Below are 13,380 nucleotides of genomic sequence, written 5' to 3'. Positions count from 1 at the left end.
CATTAAAAAAGTAAAAACAAAATAATTTTAATGTTATATTTTATTTAACTCGGTATATATAAAATATTATAATTTCAACATGAAATCAATTTAAAAATTATTGAGATGTTTTACATCCTTTTTTTGGTGTGAGGTCTTTGAATTCCAGTGTGTATTTACATGCACAGCATAACTGTATTCGGCTACACATGTCTAGTGACAACCATAATGGATAGTGTATCTCTTGATAGCTCTCTATTAATTCATTATATTGCACTGGTTTTGAAAGCAAGGGATATTTTTGTGTAAATAAGGAGCTGGAGGGTTTTGGAGGAATGTTCATAGTTTTCCTTCACACCTTATGCCATTCAAACCCTTCATACTCACGGCTGGATGACTGAAAAAATAATTGCTGTACGCCTAAGAAATTAGAAGGAATGCAATTAGGAAAGCCAACATGTTAGGAAACTGATTACCTGACAGATGTGTGGTGTTTCCTGGAGCGTGTAGATCATTCAACACACAAAAATAAAGAGTTGGTCATATTAGTAGCCAATTCTTGGTTTAAAGCACAGTGGCTAGTATTTTCATATCAGGACTTCTTTATATTTCGTATTTTAGAAATTTCTTATTTTGAAATATTTGTATAGCATGGTGCTGATGTCAATGCAAAGGACATGTTGAAGATGACAGCTCTACATTGGGCCACAGAACACAATCATCAAGAGGTGGTGGAACTCTTAATCAAATATGGTGCTGATGTACACACGCAAAGTAAATTTTGTAAAACTGCGTTTGATATTTCAATAGACAATGGGAATGAAGATTTAGCAGAGATACTACAGGTAACTTTTGGCTTTTAATTTAAGAAAATAAAAGGATCTCTGTCATATGGATGATTTGAACTATTTAGCGTGTAGTTTTTCATTTTGGACTTATTTTGGACAGTCCTATTCCTTTTTCACTTCCTCTTTGTTCATTGCTGTTCATTTTCCTAATTGTAAGACCACAGTCTTTGCATGTAACATTAGAAGATTAGATAAAATGGTTACTTTCAGTGTTTGTAAGGTTCTGAATTCCCTTTTATACATTTTAGTCTATTAATTATTTTGATGCATGTTTGGATACCTTATGGTTTTTCAAGTCTGTTATACTTCCACTAACATTTTTTTTTAGGAATCATAATCATGTCCCCTCAGTGAGTGATGCAGTCTTCATCATTCTGATTGGTTTCTTTTATTTTTTCACCATCCTCAAAAAAATCTGTTTATGAACATAGTTATTTATGGTTTTTGGACAAGTTTTCCTACTAACCAACATTACTTCTCTTCTTTAGCCAGACAACATTGATGTAAATTTTCTTCTTATTGCGTCTTCTTGCCTATCTTCTTGTTCTCCTTCCCAGTAGAACTCTTCTCTAAGACTATCTGAGTCTGTTGAACTTCATCTAGTTACTTAAAAGATGTTATGTGTTCAGGAAAATAAATTTTGCTGTGCTTCTTCCAATTCTTTTACTCCCAAGAGTGCAGTTTGGAGCCTAGGGTTGAGGATGGAGGACAATTAACTGAGAAGGATGTGCTTTATATAGGTAGTGTTATATGTTGCTGAATATAGTAGAGAACATAATTTGATTTAAGTAATTTAATTTCTGTAGTGGCAGGGCAGCAGAATATCTTTCAACTGTGTTCTATTTACATATAGAACACAGATTTTTATTTTTGGCCCCACCGCGTGGCTCACGGGATCTTAGTTGCCTGACCAGGGATTGAACCTATGCCCTTGGCAGTGAAAGCGCAGAGTCCTAACCGCTGGACCGCCAGGGAATTCACTCAACTGAGTTCTATACAATCCTTTCAGATACCTACTTCGCCTCACATGGGATTTTGCTGCTCTACCTAATAGGGGAACTCAGGATATAAATACATATCTGTGATTTACCACTATACTTTCAGTAGACCAGAAACAAAGATTTCCATTTGTATTATATGATTCTTAGATTACAGGATATTACATTGAAAGTCTGTCCTATATGTTCTGGTTATAATTCTGAAAACACTGTGGTAATTTGTCCTCTAGATTGCTATGCAGAACCAAATCAACACAAACCCAGAGAGTCCCGACACTGTGACGATACACGCTGCAACACCACAGTTTATCATTGGACCTGGAGGGGTGGTGAACCTAACAGGTCTGGTATCTTCAGAAAATTCATCCAAGGCAACAGGTATTGAGATGCATATAGGATAGCTGTTGGGATTTTATGCTTTAGTAGGTATTCATCCTTTTAAGAAAGGACTGTTGGAGAATGAGGGTAAGATTATATCAGCCACCTTGGTTTTCTTTGTTATAATTGGCAAAAAAATTTTTATGAGGCAAAATAATCCAAAGAAAGGTGATATTGCAAAATGTACTGCAGTATTACCTTTCAAAAGTTAATGCTATCCAAGCTTGTTTTTCACAAAACTAATATTATCTAAGCTTCATTTAAGACTTGAATAAAGTAAAACAGATTATCAGAAAAATTCACTAGATTAAATTCCTTAAAAATTCAAACATGTTTTCTCCTTTATCGTAGATGAAACGGGTGTATCTGCTGTTCAATTTGGAAACTCCTCTACATCAGTATTAGCTACATTAGCTGCCTTAGCTGAAGCATCTGCTCCATTGTCCAATTCTTCAGAAACTCCAGGTTAGAAAAACGAGTCAAATGTGTATATCGAAAGTTGGAGATTCAAATATTTGCACAGGCCAGGAAGGAAATTTAAAAGACTAAAGGGGGGGCAGGGTTGAGGTTATGGCCATCTGAGGAGAGTGGGGCAGGGCAAGGGTGCATCTCCTACTCAGCTCTAACTGATTATAGTAAAATGCTCAGTTAGTGTTGCCAGACTCTGTTTTTTTCAAGGGAAGCTGAAAATCTGGATTTTAAAAGAACATTAAATCTTGGCAATTATTTAAAATTAAATTAAGATTAAAATTAATTAAAATTAAAAACAAACTTGTGTGGTTCACAGAAAACATGTCTGTGTACCCCATTTGGCTTTGTTTTACTAGTCTGAATTTTTGTATAAATAAATTAGCTAAGTATATATGAACCTGCTGTCTTTTTCATAACTTTTAATTTTTGGCAGCTCTATTAGAATGACATAAAATCTTAATGACTGACAAAACTAGGAAATAGCATACCAACAACCACCATTAAAGTATAACTTGGGGTTAAATGATTACAAACAGTATTAATAGCTGGTTTGATAAGGTTTACCTTTATACTTAACCAAAATAATTCTTGCTATAATTATGTAAGTAAAATATTTTTTTAATTAGGGAATTTAAAAGACTCCACAAAATTATTTTTCTTACTGTAGTTTAAGCCATTTTATTTGGACCAATGCTTAAGAAAGTAAAGAATAATTTGTTGTCATTCATTATTTAATTTTTTTTCAAAATGTGACTAATAATAATAATAACAGCAACAGTTCGCTGCATGTTTACTGTGTGTGCTATGCACTGTGGCTGATGTTTTACACATCTCATTTAATCCTCACCAAAAAGATCGAAGGTAGATATTACTGGATTTGACTCTTCAAGGTGATGATTGGATGATGTATTTTTTGGTGGCGGGGAGGTGGTTACTTATCTCTCGCCTTTCTCCCCCTCTCTCTCTCCCTTTCTCCCTCCGTCTCCCCCCCTCCCTCCCCCCTCTCTCCCCCTATGCCCCTCAACTAGTAATAGTAAACATTTATTCATTCTCCAGCTTCTTTAGCATTGTAATCAATGTTTGAATCTAAACCTTTATATTTGGGAGTCTTAAGATTTTTCTGAATCACTTTTGGCCATTAACAGCTACATGTATCATCCTATTGACATGCTGCTTTTATGACCTATGCCTGGATCTCTTCAGCACCTTTGTAATTGCATAAGTATATCAAAGAAAATTAATTTCATTGGTGGATTTCTATTTGATTAAACTTGTAAAATTTTTGCCTTTATTAAAGTACATATCTCTGAAAATTAATCTTTTCTTCAAAGTCAGCTCGAAGTTTTTACATTTAGATGTTTGACTCCACAAATTGGTTATACCAACTTCTCTAACTTCTACCTTTGAAAATGTTATGTGTGGTCTAGTGTGAGAGAATTGACCATTTTAGTTGACTTTTATTGCATGTGACTTACAGTCTTCTGTGAGCACAACAATTTTTTTATTTCAATACTACATCATAGTGAAATCTTTCTGAAGGTATTTTAAGAGCTTGAATTAAGTTAAAATTCAGGTGAGTACATTGCCACCAGTATAAACAACTCAGCTGAGGTGTGTAATCACATAAAGAAATATCTTCTCGCAGGTCAGTTTGCACATGCTCAGTCAAGTTATTTCTCTGCCTCTTGGCCGTCCAGTTTCTTTTAACATCATTTGTCAGACTCATCCTGATTTAGAAATGTTTATATGTTTTTTCAAGGACATCTCAGGATCTGGGAAATAAAGTAGTACTCCCATTTTATATGTGATGAAATTGAGGTTTGTGGAGGTTAAATAGTTTTGTCTAATGTAGCATGGCTATTAAGTGGTGAAAGGAAGTTTGTGCTCAAGGTCTGACTGATTCCCAAGTTGTGTGTCTGTGACCACTAAATATACTGTTTCCTCTATGCAGTTTCTTCAGGTGATCAGTGGCCGAGTCTCTTCTAGAATGTTTATAATTTGGTTTGTGATAGGAATAAATATTTGTGTAATCATCACTTTGTCTTGTATGAAACAAAAGCATCACTATTCCTAGTTTTACTTCTGAGGTGTATCTTTTGGAGCAGTCTTTTGAAATAAATGTTCTCCTGTTTGCCCTTTTTAAATGATTGAAAAACAAAATATAAGAACCATCAGTACACTAATTGGTACTGCTCTTATTCTTTCCTTTTACTGGCTAAGTAGTACAGTAAATACATCTTCTGATAATAAATAGCCAGTGTAGCAGCAAATGGACTGCATTTGAAATGGAAGCTAGCTGGCTGACATGGTCCTATATATAGAGGAGAGGTACTTATTTTTTTATTTTTAATTTTTCTTGTATCTCAAAAGCTTTATTACATCTTTTTTTTTTTTTTTTAACATCTTTATTGGGGTATAATTGCTTTACAATGGTGTGTTAGTTTCTGCTTTATAACAAAGTGAATCAGCTATACATATACATATGCTCCCATGTGTCTTCCCTCTTGCGTGAGGAGAGGTACTTATGATAGTCTAGAATACCATGCTGTTTCATTTGAACTATGGCTTTAAATAGTTCTTTCATGTTTACATTAGGACTATCTTTGACATATAAAACAAATCTTAATGTTAGTCCAATGGGAACATCATAAAGGAAATCAGTCTAGTATAATGCTTTCATTGTGAAACAAAATGTCTTCTTGATGTTACAAGCAAATATAACTTCAGATTGTCACTGTTTGATGATTGAATTGCTTCCTTACTAGCATTTTTTATGTAAATATTTCCAGTTTTATTCTTTTCTCATAAACCTTTATTTTTCCAAGCATTTAACTTGTTAAATTTTTAATCTCCATGCATAATTTTCATGATTCTTTGTCTGTTTGATAGAAGTACAAAAAAAAATTTGATAAGTCTCAGTATACCCTGAAGCAACATTGTTGCTAATGTTCATTTTTATTAAATTGGTTTTTTGGGAGTTTTTATTTCAGTTCCTGAGCCCACAGGCCTATGCCAATGTGCATAATTATATTAAATAATCATTAGGTCTGTCTAGGTCCGGGCCAGGCCAGAAAAACATGATGGAACACTTGATGTAAGTCATAACTTTAACTTGGCATGATGAATTATAGAAAAATAATGGTTAATATATATAGGGTTCTTGCTATAAGCTTGTTATTGTGCTAAGTGCTTTACGTGTATTATCTCATCTCGCAATAGTCATCTGAATTAAGATATTATCATTGATCATTGACTGAGGTTTAGTTTTCAGCTCTGAGGTTTCAGAAATATTTTATTAATATATCCTGGGTTAATATAAGGGACTACTCACACTCAGCAAACTCATAAGAAAGTGATACATAAATCAAAAGTTATTTATTTTTAATTTCTTTTAAAGGGAGGATACAACTATCTTTTGATACATGAAATTACCTTACTCATTTTGAAACAAATCAGTGAAAAAATTTACAGCCTTTAAAAGTATGCAGACACAGTTTTCAAGATACTTGTTTAAAACATCCTTCATAATTTTGGAGTGGAATAATTCAGAAGTATCAGGCATCTCTAACATTAATATAATAATTGTCCTCTTTTACATTATTATTATTATTTTTTAACATCTTTATTGGAATATAATTGCTTTACAGTGGTGTGTTAGTTTCTGCTTTATAACAAAGTGAATCAATTTTACATATACATATGTTCCCATATCTCTTCCCTCTTGCGTCTCCCTCCCTCCCACCCTCCCTATCCCACCCCTCTAGGTGGTCACAAAGCACCGAGCTGATCTCCCTGTGCTATGCAACTGCTTCCCACTAGCTATCTATTTTACATTTGGTAGTGTATATAAGTCCATGCCACTCTCTCACTTCGTCCCAGTTTACCCTTCCCCCTCCCCGTGTCCTCAAGTCCATTCTCTATGTCTGCATCTTTATTCCTGTCCTGCCCCTAGGTTCTTCAAACAAACTAGTAGAATTTTTGCTCGGAAATAGTTGGAAATTATCTTGTTAATTTATGTACCCAATGATTAGAAGGCTGTGTTACTTTAAATATTCTGTGATTCAAGTTTTTTTACTAATTTGAACTCCTCTCAGTTAGTTTGAATTAATATTATAATATCAACAAGAGCAGCATTCTTAAATTTTGTGTGAATCAGAATCACCTTCTCAACAATCATTTGCCCCAATTCTACCCCAGTGGATTCTGATTCAGTAACTTTAGGGTGGGACCGTGACATCCATATTTTTAACATGCTCTCAAAAGTGATACTATGGCACACCAAACTTTAAGAATTTGACCCAAATTTTAAAAGTTCTATTTCTTACTACTAATAGATTGTATAGTAAATATCTAAAGATTGTGAGTGTACTACAGCAAAGATTTGCTTGAATAATATATATTTCTTATTTATTTCATTTTTATGCGTAATTTAATATTTATTCAACTGTTTATGGGGTGCATAGGTGAATCTGTACTAAGGAAAACACGTGGGAGAGAGGAATGGCTTTCTTTTTTTTCTTTTCTTTTCTTTCTTTCTTTCTTTATTTTTACATCTTTATTGGAGTATAATTGCTTTACAATGGTGTGTTAGTTTCTGCTTTATAACAAAGTGAATCAGTTATACATATACATATGTTCCCATATCTCTTCCCTCTTCCGTCTCCCTCCCTCCCACCCACCCTATCGCACCCCTCCAGGCAGTCACAAAGCACCGAGCTGATATCCCTGTGCTGTGCGGCTGCTTCCCACTAGCTATCTATCTTACGTTTGGTAGTGTATATATGTCCATGCCTCTCTCTAGCTTTGTCACAGCTCACCCTTCCCCCTCCCCATATCCTCAAGTCCGTTCTCCAGTAGGTCTGTGTCTTTATTCCTGTCTTTCCCCTAGGTTCTTCATGACATTATTTTTTCTTAAATTCCATATATATGTGTTAGCATACGGTATTTGTCTTTCTCTTTCTGACTTACTTCACTCTGTATGACAGACTCTAGGTCTATCCACCTCATTACAAATAGCTCAATTTCGTTTCTTTTTATGGCTGAGTGATATTCCATCGTATATATATGCCACATCTTCTTTATCCATTCATCCGATGATGGACACTTAGGTTGTTTCCATCTCCGGGCTAATGTAAATAGAGCTGCAGTGAACATTTTGGTACATGACTCTTTTTGAATTATGATTTTCTCAGGGTATATGCCCAGTAGTGGGATTGCTGGGTCATATGGTAGTTCTATTTGTAGTTTTTTAAGGAACCTCCATACTGTTCTCCACAGTGGTTGTAACAATTTACATTCCCACCAACAGTGCAAGAGGGTTCCCTTTTCTCCACACCCTCTCCAGAATTTATTGTTTCTAGATTTTTTGATGATGGCCATTCTGACTGCTGTGAGATGATATCTCATTGTAGTTTTGATTTGCATTTCTCTAATGATTAATGATGTTGAGCATTCTTTCATGTGTTTGTTGGCAGTCTGTATATCTTCTTTGGAGAAATGTCTATGTAGGTCTTCTGCCCATTTTTGGATTAGGTTGTTTGTTTTTTTGTTATTGAGCTGCATGAGCTGCTTATAAATTTTGGAAATTAATCCTTTGTCAGTTGCTTCATTTACACATGTTTTCTCCCATTCTGAGGGTTGTCTTTTGGTCTTGTTTATGGTTTCCTTTGCTGCTCAAAAGCTTTGAAGTTTCATTAGGCCCCATTTGTTTATTTTTGTTTTTATTTCCATTTCTCTAGGAGGTGGGTCAAAAAGGATCTTGCTGTGATTTATGTCATAAAGTGTTCTGCCTGTGTTTTCCTCTAAGAGTTTGATAGTTTCTGGCCTTACATTTAGGTCTTTAATCCATTTTGAGCTTATTTTTGTGTATGGTGTTAGGGAGTGATCTAATCTCATACTTTTACATGTACCTATCCAGTTTTCCCAGCTCCACTTATTGAAGAGGCTGTCCTTTCTCCACTGTACATTCCTGCCTCCTTTATGAAAGATAAGGTGACCATATGTGCGTGGGTTTACCTCTGGGATTTCTATCCTGTTCCATTGATCTATCTTTCTGTTTTTGTGCCAGTACCGTACTGTCTTGATTACTGTAGCTTTGTAGTATAGTGTGAAGTCAGGCAGCCTGATTCCTCCAGCTCCGTTTATCGTTCTCAAGATTGCTTTGGCTATTCAGGGTCTTTTGTGTTTCCATACGAATTGTGAAATTTTTTGTTCCAGTTCTGTGAAAAATGCCAGTGGTAGTTTGACAGAGATTGCATTGAATCTGTAGATTGCTTTGGGTAGTAGAGTCATTTTCACCATGTTGATTCTTCCAATCCAAGAACATGGTATATCTCTCCATCTATATGTATCATCTTTAATTTCTTTCATCAGTGTCTTATAATTTTCTGCATACAGGTCTTTTGTCTCCTTAGGTAGGTTTATTCCTAGATATTTTATTCTTTTTGTTGCAGTGATAAATGGGAGTGTTTTCTTGATTTCACTTTCAGATTTTTCATCATTAGTGTATAGGCATGCCAGAGATTTCTGTGCATTAATTTTGTATCCTGCTACTTTACCAAATTCATTGATTAGCTCTAGTAGTTCTCTAGTGGCATCTTTAGGATTCTCTATGTATAGTATCCTGTCATCTGCAAACAGTGACAGCTTTACTTCTTCTTTTCTGATTTGGATTCCTTTTATTTCCTTTTCTTCTCTGATTGATGTGGCTAAAACTTCCAAAACTATGTTGAATAAGAGTGGTGAGAGTGGGCAACCTTGTCTTGTTCCTAATCTTAGCAGAAATGGTCTTAGTTTTTCACCATTGAGAATGATGTTGGCTGTGGGTTTGTCATATATGGCCTTTATTATGTTGAGGAAATTTCCCTCTATGCCTACTTTCTGGAGGGTTTTTATCATAAATGGGTGTTGAATTTTGTCGAAAGCTTTCTCTGCATCTATTGAGATGATCATATGGTTTTTCTCCTTCAATTTGTTAATATGCTGTGTCACGTTCATTGATTTGCATATATTGAAGAATCCTTGCATTCCTGTAAAAAACCCCACTTGATCATGGTGTATGATCCTTTTAATGTGCTTTTGATTCTGTTTGCTAGTATTTTGTTGAGGATTTTTGCATCTATGTTCATCAGTGATATTGGCCTATAGTTTTCTTTCTTTGTGACATCCTTGTTTGGTTTTGGTATCAGGGTGATGGTGGCCTCGTTGAATGAGTTTGGAAGTGTTCCTCCCTCTGCTATGTTTTGGAAGAGTTTGAGAAGGATAGGTGTTAGCTCTTCTCTAAATGTTTGATAGAATTTGCCTGTGAAGCCATCTGGTCCTGGGCTTTCGTTTGTTGGAAGATTTTTAATCACAGTTTCAATTTCTATGCTTGTGATTGGTCTGCTCCTATTTTCTATTTCTTCCTGATTCAGTCTTGGCAGGTTGTGCATTTCTAAGAATTTGTCCATTTCTTCCAGACTGTCCATTTTATTGGCATAGAGTTGCTTGTAATAATCTCTCATGATCTTTTGTATTTCTGCAGTGTCAGTTGTTACTTCTCCTTTTTTCATTTCTAATTCTATTGATTTGAGTCTTCTCCCTTTTTCTCTTGATGAGTCTGGCTAATGGTTTATCAATTTTGTTTATCTTCTCAAAGAACCAGCTTTTATTTTTATTGATCTTTGCTATCATTTCCTTCCTTTCTTTTTCATTTATATCTGATCTGATCTTTATGATTTCTTTGCTTCTGCTAACTTTGGGTTTTTTTGTTCTTCTTTCTCTGATTGCTTTAGGTGCAAGGTTAGGTTGTTTATTCGAGATGTTTCCTGTTTCTTAAGGTACGATTGTATTGCTATAAACTTCCCTCTTAGAACTGCTTTTGCTGCATCCCGTAGATTTTGGGTCGTCGTATCTCCATTGTCATTTGTTTCTAGGTATTTTTAAATTTCCTCTTTGATTTCTTCAGTGATCACTTCGTTATTAAGTAGTATATTGTTTAGCCTCCATGTGTATTTTTTACAGATCTTTTCCTGTAATTGATATCTAGTCTCATAGCATTGTGGTCAGAAAAGATACTTGATACAATTTTCTTAAATTTACCAAGGCTTGATTTGTGATGCAAGATATGATCTATCCTGGAGAATGTTCCTTGAGCACTTGAGAAAAAAGTGTATTCTGTTGTTTTTGGATGGAATGCCATGTAAATATCAATTAAGCCCATCTTGTTTAATGTATCATTTAAAGCTTGTGTTTCCTTATTTTTTTTCATTTTGGATGATCTGTCCATTGGTGAAAGTGGGGTGTTAAAGTCCCCTACTATGAATGTGTTACTGTCGATTTCCCCTTTTATGGCTGTTAGTATTTGCCTTATGTATTGAGGTGCTCCTATGTTGGGTGCATAAATATTTACAACTGCTATATCTTCTTCTTGGATCGATCCCTTGATCATTATGTAGTGTCCTTCTTTGTCTCTTCTAATAGTCTTTATTTTGAAGTCTATTTTGTCTGATATGAGAATTGCTACTCCAGCTTTCTTTTGATTTCCATTTGCATGGAATATCTTTTTCCATCCCCTTACTTTCAGTCTGTATGTGTCTCTAGGTCTGAAGTGGGTCTCTTGTAGACAGCATGTATATGGGTCTTGTATTTGTATCCATTCAGCCAATCTGTGTCTTTTGGTGGAAGCATTTAGTCCATTTACATTTAAGGTAATTATCAATATGTATGTTCCTATTCCCATTTTCTAAATTGCTTTGGGTTCCTTATTCTAGGTCTTTTCCTTCTCTTGTGTTTCTTGCCTAGAGAAGTTCCTTTAGCATTTGTTGTAAAGCTGGTTTGGTGGTGCTGAACTCTCTCAGCTTTTGCTTGTCTGTAAAGGTTTTAATTTCTCCATCAAATCTGAATGAGATCCTTGCTGGGTAGAGTAATCTTGGTTGCAGGTTTTTCTCCTTCATCACTTTAAATATGTCCTGCCACTCCCTTCTGGCTTGCAGGGTTTCTGCTGAAAGATCAGCTGTTAACCTTATGGGGATTCCCTTGTGTGTTATTTGTTTTTCCCTTGCTGCTTTTAATATGCTTTCTTTGTATTTAATTTTTGACAGTTTGATTAATATGTGTCTTGGCGTATTTCTTCTTGGATTTATCCTGTATGGGACTCTCTGTGCTTCCTGGACTTGATTAACTATTTCCTTTCCCATGTTTGGGAAGTTTTCAAGTATAATCTCTTCAAATATTTTCTCAGTCCCTTTCTTTTTCTCTTCTTCTTCTGGAACCCCTATAATTCGAATATTGGTGCGTTTCATGTTGTCCCAGAGGTCTCTGAGACTGTCCTCAGTTCTTTTCATTCTTTTTTCTTTATTCTGCTCTGCAGTAGTTATTTCCACTATTTTATCTTCCAGGTCACTTATCCGTTCTTCTGCCTCAGTTATTCTGCTCTTGATCCCATCTAGAGTATTTTTCATTTCATTTACTGTGTTGTTCATTGCTGTTTGTTTCATCTTTAGTTCTTCTAGGTCCTTGTTAAATGTTTCTTGCATTTTGTCTATTCTATTTCCAAGATTTTGGATCATCTTTACTATCATTATTCTGAATGCTTTTTCAGGTAGACTGCCTATTTCCTCTTCATTTGTTAGGTCTGGTGGGTTTTTATCTTGCTCCTTCATCTGCTGTGTGTTTTTCTGTCTTCTCATTTTGCTTATCTTAATGTGTTTGGGGTCTCCTTTTTGCAGGCTGCAGGTTCATAGTTCCCGTTGTTTTTGGTGTCTGTCCCCAGTGGCTAAGGTTGGTTCAGTGGGTTGTGTAGGCTTCCTGGTGGAGGGGACTAGTGCCTGTGTTCTGGTGGATGAGGCTGGATCTTGTCTTTCTGATGGGCAGGTCCACATCTGGTGGTGTGTTTTGGGGGTGTCTGTGGACTTATTATGATTTTAGGCAGCCTCTCTGCTAATGGGTGGGGTTGTGTTCCTGTCTTGCTAGTTGTTTGGCATAGGATGTCCAGCACTGTAGCTTGCTGGTCGTTGGTTGAAGCTGGGTGCTGGTGTTGAGATGGAGATCTCTGGGAGATTTTCGCCGTTTGATATTATGTGGAGCTGGGAGGTCTCTTGTGGACCAGTGTCCTGAAGTTGGCTCTCCCTCCTCAGAGGCACAGCATTGACTCCTGGCTGCAGCAGCAAGAGCCTTTCATCCACACGGCTCAGAATAAAAGGGAGAAAAAGTAGAAAGAATTAGTAGAAGTAGAAAGAAAGAAAGGAGGGAGCGAAGGAGGGAGGGAGGGAGGATGGAAGGAGGGAAGGAAGGAAAAAAGAAAGATAAAGTACAATAAAGTAAAGTAAGATAAAATATAATAAAGTTATTAAAATAAAAAATAATTATTAAGAGAAAAAGAAAAAAAACGGACTGATAGAACTCTAGGACAAATGGTGGAAGCAAAGCTATACAGACAAAATCTCACACAGAAGCATACACATACACACAAAAAGAGGAAAAGGGGAACAAATCATAAATCTTGCTCTCAAAGTCCACCTCTTTAATTTGGGACGATTCGTTGTCTATTCATGTATTCCACAGATGCAGGGTACATCAAGTTGATTGTGGAGCTTTAATCCACTGCTCCTGAGGCTGCTGGGAGAGATTTCCCTTTCTCTTCTTTGTTCTCACAGCTTCCAGGGGCTCAGCTTTGGATTTGGCCCCACCACTGCGTGTAGGTCGCTGGAGGGCCTCTGTTCTTCTCT

General features: G+C 35.8%; 1 protein-coding gene across 3 annotated transcripts in view; it reads left to right on the top strand.

The window, feature by feature from the left end:
- GABPB1 (GA binding protein transcription factor subunit beta 1) overlaps nucleotides 1–13,380 on the top strand; it is a 78,113-nt gene that overhangs the window by 49,869 nt on the left and 14,864 nt on the right. For 2 of the 3 annotated variants that reach the window (XM_065871111.1, XM_065871110.1), the window contains exons 3-5: nucleotides 630–824; nucleotides 2,056–2,203; nucleotides 2,555–2,668. In XM_065871111.1, the coding sequence (XP_065727183.1) occupies nucleotides 630–824; nucleotides 2,056–2,203; nucleotides 2,555–2,668 (457 nt within the window). The remainder of the gene's footprint in view (nucleotides 1–629; nucleotides 825–2,055; nucleotides 2,204–2,554; nucleotides 2,669–13,380) is intronic. The other variant, XM_065871112.1, reaches the window with a different exon arrangement.

This window comes from Phocoena phocoena, chromosome 2 (assembly GCF_963924675.1).
Source record: "Phocoena phocoena chromosome 2, mPhoPho1.1, whole genome shotgun sequence".
NCBI lineage: Eukaryota > Metazoa > Chordata > Mammalia > Artiodactyla > Phocoenidae > Phocoena > Phocoena phocoena.
This window is presented reverse-complemented; position numbering and strand designations above follow the sequence as displayed.